Consider the following 12,676-nt stretch of genomic DNA (forward strand, 5'->3'; position numbering starts at 1 on the left):
GCTTCAGTTCTTGCACAAACTTTATTTAGTACGCTTTCTATTTATGATCTCGAGTCAGTCCGAGTTGCCATATCCAAATAACTTTATTAAAGAAGAATGTTTCTACTAGTTACTGGTGATGGAATGTTGGTCACAACGTCAAACGAAATAGATCGTTATCGACCAAGTCAGACTCGACGATTTGAAAGGTTTTTCTACCCGTTTGAAGGAATTGCCAGGAAATCATTTACAACAAGATGTTCTCCTACAACCAAGCTTTTGAGGTACTGTACTATTAACAATTGGACCTTCTGAAGAAAGTATTGCCCAGAAGCCATGGTAGACATAAATAACGTTGACGTCTTCCGTGACGCATTCTTCACCTCAAATTAAACTGAACCTCTATCTGACATTACTAAGAACGAGTAAATATATTTATGGCTTGATAGCTGGCCGGTATAACCTAACCTATCTTATTAAGTAATAATTTTTAAATAGCAAATGTTTTAGAAATCTATTAAAGAACAACTAAATCAGAGTTGCCACCGTTTACATGCATATGTATAACTATTTGAATGACATGTTAATGCTAGAAAAAAATTTGCTTGCTCTTCATGTTATTGCTATACTATGGCAGTATAAATATTACAGTTCATACATATATACAGACTTATGGTACCTACATATCGAAAAAATTTAAAACACTTTACATTGCATGTGCATATACATATGTACATATATATATAAATTTATATACCCTCGTATGAATGTAAACTGCATTTGGATGCACCTTTTGCAAGGGCGCGCTTGAACAGCAGACATACACATGCACATATGTACATAATATGTGTGGGCAAATGCGAAGAGGTAAATCAAAAATTTAAATTAGGACAGCCACAACAGACAAATTGCGACAAATTCTTATTCAATCTGTTTACGGATACGTGGGACACGTGTCCGCCACTCTTCCACTTTTTTTTTTATTTAGATTAATGGTATGTTTTTATTCAGGTTAATAGAATTTTCAATTCATTTGCAGAATTTGCATTTCCAAGTAGTTATTAGTTGATTGGGAGACTACACAAACATACGTACATGCATACATACTTACAAGTAATTGTATAGTTGCAATTCTTTTTACAAAGAAAATAAAGTTGCTCATGAAAACATACATACATACATATATACACATGTTATTTTTATATTTCCTGTGCTGTCAAAAGTAAGCAATGTGAGTCATTAGAGGAAATAACGTAAGTAAATAACAATGGTTCCAAGTAGAAAGTGTATTATTGTAAGAAATAGGCAGGGGGCTTTAGGTGCATATACCCAATACTTTCGAAGTAGCATTGATAGAGTTGACAAATTGGTTTACATTCTTACATTACCATATCAAATATCAATATATATATATAAATTATTAGTACGCCAGATTTCTGCGTTTCGTTGCTCTCCGGGAATATGTATAATTGGCTTCGGCATTTTAACTAAATCTTGACCTTCAATGCTGTCCATTCTAATTTTCACATATTTCCTTATGCACTAGCCAGGCGGTCGCCGTTCTCAACCACAATTTTCAGTTCCGTTTCCTCGTTTATAACGTAGTAAAATGACAAAGCGGAAATCCGGTGCTGGATTTCCAGGGAACACAACAATATCAAATAATACCAAGGTCAATAATTGTTGATTGATAACTCGAAATAAATCCGTGCAGCATGTGCATAGTAAGCGCTAAGGAAAAATATGCTATAAGATATAAATTGTAAATTACTATACATATTCAATACCAAAACAAACAACTTAAAGACGAAGTACTCGACTCAATACCTTACCATAACGTGCTTAAAATATACTTGTATAGGCATAGTACTATTTTTGTATTAATAAATTCGTAGAACTTCGTAGTGGCTTGAGCATAATAGAGCAAATCTTAATTGAGACAATTATGTTCATATTTCTATATACCAAATAATTTTGAATAAACATTTCGTACGTCACTATTGTGAACTACAAGAAACCATTCGCAATAAAGTGATTGAACTGTCAAATATTTGTTTAGCGACATCTATTATAAGTGCGAAAGAGATAGCTGTTTCTTTGACACAATATTGTGTTCCGTTCGAATACTTTAAACACAGTGATGCAATAGCAAAAATAAGAAAAAATTTAGAAAAATGCTAAAGAATTGTAAAAATAGCTTCTCTGACGAATTTGGAATTTAAAAAGTATAACTTAATGAGATTATACGCTTTTATTAAACCAAGTTTTATGTGAGTACGAATCGCAGATGTGATAAGACTAAACAATGTTAGCGAATAGCAAACAAAACAGACAAGTAAAATTTATTAAATCGCCTACTGCTTTCCGTATATCCCTAAATTTCAGGGTTATGTGGTGATTTTGTATGTAAAGCGGATTAAAAAGGCACATTTTTTTGCCGTTCCCGTTTTGTCTGTTCATTCGCCGTTGGTCGTCGCTCGACGTACAGAAAAAATCGAATGAAAATTTGTGAACTTGCAGTAAAATTCAGTAAATTAAAAACAAAAAATAGTAAGAATAGAACAAGCTAATTAATTGACGTCTGAAAACGGTAAAGGTGCGTTGAATTTATAGTAAAAGTGTGTAGATTCTTTGGGCGAAAAAATTTGCACAGCGGCTTGGAAGTGTGCGTGAAAGAATAAGAAACGAACGGAAGAATAAAAGCAAAGGCTTGGCGTAAAAATTTTCAAGAAAATTCGGGTGAAAATTTGTATAGGTTTTTGTAAAATGTTTAGATAACTCAATGCGACATTATTTTTTAAGTTTAAATGTGCTTGCTAATATTCGGGAATGTGCAATAATTTGCGATTTTTCTTGATGCGAAAACGATTGCTGGGGCTCCGCTGTTCTATTGTCAGCGGTGACTGCGACGGTGACGTTTGTGACTGCGGTAGTTGGTGTTGGCAGCAACGCGAACTGCGCCGCCCCTTTTGTAGGCGTAAAATATTTCTGTCTACTGTGGGAAAAGAAAAAAAGCATGTTTTTGCTGTCAACGTGAATGCTTAAAAATATGAATTAAATTGCAGGAAAAGACATTTTTGCTAAAGTCTATGTACCGTCTATAGCCGAGATTATAAATATTTTGATTTCTAATATTATTTTGTGTGATAATTTTTTCTGCAGGAGCGGCAGCAACGACTAGACTAAAACAACTTATTTACAGGAAGAAGTATAAAAGAATACGGTTATAAGGATCGTAATACGGATATAAGATTAAGTGGTTTAGAAGCGCATAAAGCAGAAAATCGAAAGACTGAAGTAAATTGATTTAAGCCAGAAGCCAGGAGAAGTTGCGTTAATAATTAGTATTGCGCCGGAATTGTAGGAGGACAGAATCAGGGAATATCCTACGTTTAGAGCTATTTATTTGTCTAATTTGGACTGTTTATATTTGCATCAAATTTACTTTGGATCGCAATTTACAAAATTATATTGTATTAAAGCGGAAAGTCTATAAGTAAACAAAATGGACGATTTGATGGTCGAAGTAAGGCTCGACAATGGCGCCTACTACAAGGTAAGATTATTTTACAATTTTATTATTGACACATAAATTTTTACGTAGTCTAATTCGCTTATAAAAGAATTACATATATCCTGAATTCAAACGCATTAAAACCAATCAAAACTGCAGACAAAATAAAAATTAAGTAGATATTTGGAGTGCGTGGTCATGTCAGTCGAAGCAAATGTCTAATTTTAATTGTTTTATTAATAAATCTCTGTTGATTGTGTCAGCGTTATTAGCGGTGTTTGGAGCATGGCTAAGCGTATAAGCAAATGTGAGCGGAGTGTCTCGCGTCGCTGCTGCCGTCGAAGCAAGCATCGGATGTCATCATCTTTGGCGACATTATTGTACTGTTAAATCTTTATGGTTTTATTGTTTTTTTTTATGGATATATTAGTGATTTTTTATGCTTCGTTTTCTTAATAACAAAACGAAAAATTCAAATTTAAATAGTAAAACTTCTGTTGCAACGCGAAAAATTTTTTATCATCCACTCCACCCTCAAGGCAAAAATTGCTCACCCTTTAGATTTGTTTAGAAAGGAAATAGATTTTACTATCCGCCTCTTTGTCTGCTGTCGGACGGCTTCCTCAGCCCACTTAGGCGTTGGAAGGACAATATACATACATATGTGCTTTCTAGAAAATTAATGCGGACTTGACGGACACGGATTTTCACTTTCAGTTTTGCTTATTTCGAACATCCTTACATATAAATTGATGTACGTACATTCATATTTATGTATGTTCCTTCCTCGATTCATCTGTTCGCCGTAGTAAATTGGCATTTCTGTCATTATACGACACTTCGTTGCTATACTCTTTCTTGCAGATTGGTTTTGTGTATCTACTTCGCCTGCCTGCGGTACGACTGGGGCTAGTTACACTAATAGCGGTGTCGGTGGCAGTGGCAGTGGCGCTGACGCTAACGTCGACTTTATAGAACTTATTTGCTCTCTGTTGGCATTATTGTTGTCTGCTAAAGCTTTACGTGCCTTCTTTCATCAAATGCTTCTCCAATCTTTGCTTTTTTTCTTCATACATCCTCCTTGATTTTATCATTCTATCTGTTTTCGTGTGTGAATAAAAAAATGTGCCGGCCGCGAATACCACTGCCGCCACAATTTTGACTACGTTAATGCCTCTGCTGCTACGGCGGGTTATCGTTTTTTATTTTTTTTTTGTTGTTTCTTTTCCCTTGCTTGTTTCTCATTCCAGTGTTTTTGTTTGTTTGTACGATTGTTTATAGATTTGCTTGCAAATCCACTGAGCTACTGTTAGAAGAGCAGCACCTTGTTTTGTTATTCGTTTAAAACGAAGCGCCAAAGCATACAAAACTAACTAGTTTGCTTTGTGTCGCTTTTTATCGTTTATTACTCTATCTCCTTGTTAATTGGGGTTTCACCAAGTTTAAAGTAAAATTTATAATTTAGTTTTCTTATCGCTAAGAAACATTCGTATAAACTATTGTAATATAATATATATGTAAAGAAAACGAGTTATGCACCGCAAGCGAAACGTCATGACATGTTTATGTTTACATTTACAATTTTCATATATTAGCCGGCTTGTCTGTCGAAAATAGTGCTGACATGTTTTTTTTTTTATTATGTGGGTGGATACATTTGAAATTTGAAGATTTATGAATATTATCAAATAATTATGTGTTATAGCATACGTTGGCTGCAGATTTAGTGTAAAAATTTGCATTGTCGTATAAGATTTATAAAATCTTTACAGTGGGTATAAGCACTTTTTTAAATTGTACTATGTATGTATATCGACCTCAGAAACATCTGCAATCCCAGAATAACTTTGTTACTTATGTGGTCTGATTGCATGCCTTCCGATCCTCATCTAACACTTCTTTTCCTATGAAGATTAAGAATAAAAACATCGACATGGAAATCGCTTATTTGGGAGTTGATGAAAAGAGGCCATGAATAATTCAAAAAAAGAAATATAGAACTAAATTTTAATTAATTTATTCCGAGACAACATAAAAGATTTTGTATTAAATCGATATGTACACGCATCCTCTATTAGCTAACCTAGCCCAGAAGTGTTTATATTTTTCTATATTATTGCAACATAATACAAAATTAATACAATATTTTTCATATAATAATCTATTTTCGTTTGATAAATTAGGGAAGAGCAACTGCAGTGTGTGATGACGGCGTATTTGTGGAAGTTGACGGGTAAGTTTTACATAATCTTGGAGCATCTAGCAATGTTATTTTGCTTTTGATTAAACAATATTGTTTTTTTTTTTTTTACTTAAATGTAGTTAAAAATGAAAATGTAATCTATTTGTAAATATTCAGTCTTGCATTAATTTTATATGCACGCACATATTTATAGATAGTATGCGTCGAAACGTGTCAGAACGTGGCATATGCATAAGAATAGAAGATTTATTTTTAGTTGCGAATAGGAGCATGCCGTCTGTGCCGTATATTTTTGTGATTACTGTAGTTTTTGGAAGCTTGTAAAGTTTTCTTTGCGCAGCCTAAAAAATGTGTGATATGTCGAACCCATCAGTGGTCGTAGAACTGTGTTTAAAAATACATCACATCTGAGTCTTATTTTGGTCTATGTGCCGTGCAACACAGAAGTAAGTGACGCATTCGAGCCATTACGACTTGACCTATTTAGACAATTCCACATATTTTTGTATTGAGTTTTTATTTCAACAAAGAAAAATATTGAAATTACCTCCTCAGCGGCAAAGACAGCGGTGGCTTCAATATAGGAAAAAAAAAATATTTCCGGATAAAATTTAATGTCATTGGCTGTTACGTCGCAAAACCCGCACGTTTGCCACCTCCTTGCAGTAATCAGTAGCGTGTATATGATTGCTTGCGCATTCGGTAACGCTTGCCATCGAGCAGCATAGTCGCATGCGATCTTTTGGTTGGCATTGTGCCAAAAGTCGCCAAGAGACATATCTTCGCCTCTTATGCTCTACTTTTCTTCTTTCTAATTTCTCTGTTTGCAATGTTATACATCTTTGCGTATTGGTAGCACTTGTTGGTCGCCACATTCTTCGAAACCAACGCCGTTTGTGCGTCCCTATTTAAGTACATGCTTTTGTGATTGTTGCGCTGCCATCGAAAAGCGCCAAATATCAATGTATATTAATTTCGGAAAGATGCAAACACCTGTCCAAAACTTATAACTCATTTGGACGTAAAATTTGAATTATTTTGAAGACTCTTAGAAATTTGTTGTTGCATGTAAAAATGGCAACAGATCAACTATTGCTGATTTTCGTTGTGTGCTGGCAGGCCCACACGCTGTTTCTTCGAAATTAATTTTTCATTTATTATATTTAAAAATCAGCCCACTAATTGCCTCTGGCTGTCAATTAACGCCTTAAGTAAGCTTATTTTTTTACCATTTCTCTATTTTACTAATACATTTGTATTTCTTTTTACTCATTCTTGGTGTTCGTTCATCCTTTTGGAATGCATAATACAGCTGTCCCGATGTACAAAAATATCCCTTCTCAAATGTGCGCTTCCCGCCAGAAGAAAATGAGAATCCGCCCGCCTTTGAGGAAGGCATGGAAGTGGAAGTGTTCACCCGTTCGACGGAACGAGAGTCCTGTGGTTGGTGGATTGCTTCCATTAAAATGATTAAGGCTGAAATCTGCGCCGTTGCGTACATAGGCTTTGAGACACCGTATACTGAAATTTGCGAACTGAAGCGTTTACGTATCAAAAATCAAAATCCGCCATTGACATCCAAGTCATTCTATCAGTTCTCGATACCCGTACCCGAGGAATTGCGACAGGAGTGAGTTTTTGTTGCTGTTGTTATCGTTATCATTATCATTATAAATTCGCTAATAATCGAACATAATTTGTTTTTGTGGATATTGTTTTCTTATCGGAATTTTACAGAGCGCAAAAAGATGGTATTCACAAGGAATTTCAGCGTACAATAGGTGCCGGCGTGTGTGTATACAATCGCGATTTGGACAGTCTTATTGTGATTTCGAAATGGGAACACACTCAGAAACGTGCCAGCATGCTGAAAGATATGCATTTTCGTAATTTGGCACAGAAGGTGCGTTACCTGCTTTAGATACGCTTTAATGAATTTGAAGAAACAATAAGTCTTAAAAATTACTTTTTTCTAATTTGCAGGTTATGCTGTTGAAAAGAACTGAGGAGGCTGCGCGTCAGCTAGAATCGACTAAACTGCTTAACCGTGGGTGAGTTTATTTGAGTGGTGTTGCTACTTAGGGGGAAGGATTCCTATTATTTTGCGGCCTTAAATTTACTCTATAAAGCAATATGTGACATAGCATTAAACCATAAATTTTATTATAGATCATTTTAGTTATCCATCGAAAATAAGGAAACAGTTTGTTTATAATGTTTTAGTATTTGATTCGCTAAGTTTCAGAGCGTTGTAAATCGTACTTGGGAGAAGACATTTTTCTTCATGCGTAAGAGTACTTTTATTACCTTCTTGTCTTCGATCAGTGTTTACGGTTTACGTCTTTAAAAAGTTAGCTTTTCGTACAGGTCTTAAGTTATTCAAATCAAAAAATAAATATAAATAAAATAGTATAAAAATATGATTTGTCATTTCTGACATGTATTTCACGTTTATGCCATTCACAATAGTAAAACTTTTGTTAACTTAATTTAAAACTTGGATAACTAAAAGGCTACAAAGTTAATATAAAATAATACTCTTTTAATACCCCAACAGAAATAAATTTCATTAACTAACACGAGTAAGGGTGGTAGCTCTGCTTAATCTTTTAAATTAACTAAAATTTTTTAAAACCTGCAGTTTTGTCCGAGTTTTCGGCTATAACCGCGTAAGCGGTTTCTACGCCGGTAAAGATGAAAAAGCAGTTTTGTCCGACATATCATTTTAATTTATTTTGAAACAATTATTTTTTTAATGTCAGGTGGTAAATTCATAATATGTTATTTTTTATTTTTGTATAAACTCCCTTCGGCTTAAAATATTTTTAGTATATTCAATTAAGTTAATTGCCTACATTATTAATATTTGTTGTCAAGCTAGATTTAAAAAAATTACCGATTAATCATTTCTTTTTGCATGTGATTGTTATTATTATCACTTCTCCACTTCTGATTTAAATTATTTATAAACAATTTTACTAAACTTCTACTTTTTTTTTACCACGCACACAGCTATACCGATGAATTCCAAGTGCGCGAAGATCTGATGGGCTTGGCCATAGGTTCACATGGTGCCAATATTCAAGCGGCTCGTCTGTTGGAAGGTGTTACAAATATTGAATTAGAAGAGAAGTCGTGCACTTTCAAAATCACCGGCGAATCGGAGGATGCAGTGCAACGAGCACGCGCGATGCTGGAATATGCCGAGGAATTCTTTCAGGTTCCTAGAGAGTTGGTAGGCAAGGTGATCGGCAAGAATGGGCGAATCATACAGGAAATCGTAGACAAAAGTGGTGTCTTTCGAATTAAGGTATGCGTTATAATTTATAAAAAGTCCAATTTTCGTTTAATTGTTCGATATTTGAAAATTGCATGCGTTGGGATTCGCACAGATCGCAGGCGATGATGAGCAGGATCAGAATATACCACGTGAGCATGGTCATGTACCGTTTGTGTTCATTGGCACCGTTGAAAGTATTTCAAACGCCAAAGTGTTGTTGGAATATCACTTGGGCCATTTGAAGGTTTGTTTCCACACTATAAATTATTATTTTTCGATTTTCTTCCCTTTCAAAAAATAATAAGTAATTTATTTCATGTAGGAAGTGGAACTGCTGCGTCAGGAAAAACTAGAGATCGATCAACAACTGCGCGCAATACAAGAATCCACAATGGGTTCGATGCAGAATTTCCCCGTCACACGACGATCGGAGAGAGGGTATAGCAGTGACATTGAGTCGGTGCGTTCGGGACGTGGCGGACCGCGCGGGCGTGGTAGAGGTCGAGGCGGTGGCAATGGCGGCAACCAGCGCTATCATCAAGGTACACAACTTGCTTGAATTTTCCAAAAAAAAAAAATGTTATTTCAAGGCGCCTTTTTTGTTGTAGGCCGTCGGGACGACGATGATTACAATTCCCGCGGTGACCATCGTTACAACGATCGCAGCGGCGGCGGCGGTGGTGGCGGTTATCGTGGCGGAAATGATCGACGCGGCGGCGGTGGTAAGCAAAATGGTAACATATCAAGTGTTATAAGCGCAAACACGAGTGTTTGAATTTACTTTTTGGTTCTTCCATTCTTGCATTTTGTCGTATGTGTTGAAAATAAAGGACGCAGAGAGCAGAACGGCAGGGATCTCGGCAGAGACCATTACCACAATCATAATGATGATATGCGTGAGGATACGCGTGAATTGAGCAGCGTCGAAAGAGGTGCGTATGCCGTATATTATTTAATCAGCATTTGCATATTTACTCTTATTTCTGATTTCACTTTAGCTGAAAGCAACTCATCGTACGAGGGTAGCTCAAGAAGACGTAGGCGGCAAAAGAATAACAGCGCTGCTCATAACAGTGAGTATGATGTCGCCAAATTAAATTTCCAAAAGTGACACGTTAATTTTTAATGGCAAACAGTCAGTGACAGTGACAGTGTTTTCATAATTACGAAAAATGGTGCGTTTCATAAATATTCGTTTGGCGTTTTAAAACAAAAGAAAATGTCAACTTCGGCTGCACCACAGCTATAATACCATTCTAAGGTGCATTTAATGGTATAAAAAGAGACTTATCTTGATTTTGATCAGTTTGTGTGACAGTAATCAATTTTTTTAATAATTTCTTCGGAAATTGTACCGTTGGTTTGTGTAATAATCCATTCCAAAATTCGTAAAGATAGCTTGTCAAATATCAAGTTTTCCATACAAGTACTGGATTTTGTTCGGTCAGTTTGTTGGACAGCTACTAGTGCCTATAGTGATCAGATATCGGCGGTTCCAACATATGAACTGCTCCTTAGGTGGAAAAGGACATCTGCCAAATTTCATATCGATATCTTGCAAACTCCGAGACTGCGTATTCGCGTATATACAGGCATACAGACGGACATAGCTAATAGTAGTTCTTCACTTTGATCATTCATATATGTATTTTATAGGACTTCCGACATTTACTTCAGGCTTACACATTTCGTGGTAAACTTAAGCAGCTTTATCGTAAACAATGCGCGAACGCCATTCCACATGGAAAAATTCACAAATTTGTGTTTTTCTTTTTGTGGACTTCACATGGCAAAATTCTCCCAATTTTCCCTAATCGTAAATGATTTTTTTTTTCACGCGAATCCATGTAAGTTGTTAGTTGGGTACAACTATCAAAAAAAAAGCATTTTTGGTCAGCTTTTAGGCTGACAATACTGATAAAGGAGAGGTTTTTAAAAAATAAACTTTGAGAAAGTGCAGCAAGAGAAACCGAATTCGATTTCATTTTGAAAAAAATATTAATTTTCAAATTGTATACGGTGTAATACCGATTCGTTCAAAAAAAAGTATATACATACATATACTTATGTACGATATATAATTAAAAATAAAAACACGTGTTTAAGTTAAATTCGTCGCATAATTGGCTTAATAAGTTTTTGTCAATGGCTTAAACCAAACACATATGGTATGTGACAGTTTGCCGTAGTTCACAATAGTACAATCGAAATTCGAACATTTCACATGAAATTCGGTTAAGAATTTTTCCTTCGCGTGAAAATAGAGAAACATGGGAATGATTTATTCACGCGAAGTTTGCGATAATTCTGAATATATCCTTTGCAGGTAATAAATATGGAGTTAGAAGCGATTTGCTCAACTTCCCAATTCTCTTTATTACTTTTTAACGGCGCGTAACAGATAAAAGTTGGATAAAATGTATTAAGGGGCGAAAATTAAGTAATAAAAGATTGCTAAATTCCTTAATTTTGTTCTTCTACTTCATCTTTACGATTAGAAAAATGTCAAGCTTGAGTTAGAGATCGGCGAAATATTTATTGCTGGTGTTATGCGTATTATAAAGAATAAAAGAACAATGCTTTGATCATTAGTGTCCATTTTAATAAAAACTTATCACTGTTTTGCCATTTATATGACGTGTCGCTTTTTGATTTTGATATTTATTAACTATCGACTATTAGTTTTTCGAAGAGATTTTCAAGCACTAATCACATTTGTTTTTGTTGCAGCGAATGGTGGGGTTACCAATAACAAATCCCAGCCAAGCAAGCAACCACAAAACGCAGATAACAATAAAAACAACAATGGTGGTGGTGGTGGCGGCGGTGCCGGCAGCTCGTCGGAGCGATCGAAACAACAGAGCGTGAACAGCAAAGATGGCAGTAATGTGGCAATCAAGGGCAACATTGAGAAACCACAGCCGCCACAACAACAACCACAACAACAGCCACAGCAGCAGCAATTACCACCGCAGCAACAGCAACAACAACAACAGCCACAGCAGTCGCAGCAGCAGCAGCAACAGCATCATCAACAACAACAGCAACAGCAGTCGCAGCAGTCAAAACAACAACGACGCACCAAAAACAGAAACAATCACGCAGACTCGATACAACCACAGGAGAACAATAAGCGGGAGACACTTGTCAACGGAACATCCTAATGAGTCGACAACAACAAAAATAAAAATATATATAAAATAAAAAAAATGCGTACGCATGCAATAGCCTCAAAAGCAACTGCGACAACAACGGTGACAGCAGAATATGTAGTAAAACAGAAAACAAAAACAACAAAACGATGAGGAATTAGGATGCAATACCTAACATCTTCGAAGCATTAATTGAATTGAATGAGCTAAACAATAAAACTAAAAAAAAAATAATTAAACAAAAAAATATTAAATAATGAAAATAATTAAAAAACACACATTTAAACAACATAAATGGAAACACTACAAAAAGAATACAGCAAGAGAGGATTTTTATTAAAGAATAATAAAAAAAATCATAAGAAAAAATAATGACAAAAAGGAAAATTGAAAATTAAAAATATATAGAAAATAGTTTACTAACTCAATACAAACGAATTATACACACTCACACATACACACACACAAACGCTATCATAAATCATCAAACAGTTAAACACTTAACGAACATTTCATGATGCATTAAATTTAAATTCGAAGAGATAAAT

At 35.2% G+C, this 12,676-nt stretch overlaps 1 protein-coding gene across 3 annotated transcripts; it reads left to right on the plus strand.

The window, feature by feature from the left end:
• Window positions 1-2,106: 2,106 nt before the first annotated feature.
• LOC105231852 (synaptic functional regulator FMR1) lies at window positions 2,107-12,402 on the plus strand. Of its 3 annotated transcripts, none has more exons than XM_049449666.1 (13): window positions 2,107-2,249; window positions 3,142-3,535; window positions 5,677-5,726; window positions 7,009-7,326; window positions 7,434-7,599; window positions 7,680-7,747; window positions 8,709-9,006; window positions 9,089-9,220; window positions 9,299-9,518; window positions 9,585-9,710; window positions 9,807-9,908; window positions 9,975-10,049; window positions 11,707-12,402. In XM_049449666.1, the coding sequence occupies exons 2-13, from the start codon at window positions 3,485-3,487 to the stop codon at window positions 12,138-12,140; spliced, it is 2,040 nt and encodes a 679-aa protein (XP_049305623.1). In that variant the 5' UTR covers window positions 2,107-2,249; window positions 3,142-3,484; the 3' UTR covers window positions 12,141-12,402. The 3 variants fall into 3 exon arrangements, with proteins under 3 accessions (XP_049305623.1, XP_011211642.1, XP_011211643.1); XM_011213340.4 differs by lacking the exon at window positions 2,107-2,249 and adding an exon at window positions 2,417-2,575; XM_011213341.3 differs by lacking the exon at window positions 2,107-2,249 and adding an exon at window positions 2,417-2,575 and having other exon boundaries at window positions 9,585-9,698.
• Window positions 12,403-12,676: the final 274 nt, after the last annotated feature.

The sequence above is a fragment of the Bactrocera dorsalis genome, chromosome 2, assembly GCF_023373825.1.
Source record: "Bactrocera dorsalis isolate Fly_Bdor chromosome 2, ASM2337382v1, whole genome shotgun sequence".
Lineage (NCBI taxonomy): Eukaryota > Metazoa > Arthropoda > Insecta > Diptera > Tephritidae > Bactrocera > Bactrocera dorsalis.

Coding starts and splice junctions, on each gene's coding strand:
- LOC105231852 (XM_049449666.1), top strand. CDS start 3,485: ATGGACGATTTGATGGTCGAAGTAAGGCTCGACAATGGCGCCTACTAC. Junction 9,221..9,298: donor ATCACTTGGGCCATTTGAAG/GTTTGTTTCCAC, acceptor TATTTCATGTAG/GAAGTGGAACTGCTGCGTCA. Junction 9,519..9,584: donor CAACCAGCGCTATCATCAAG/GTACACAACTTG, acceptor TTTTTGTTGTAG/GCCGTCGGGACGACGATGAT.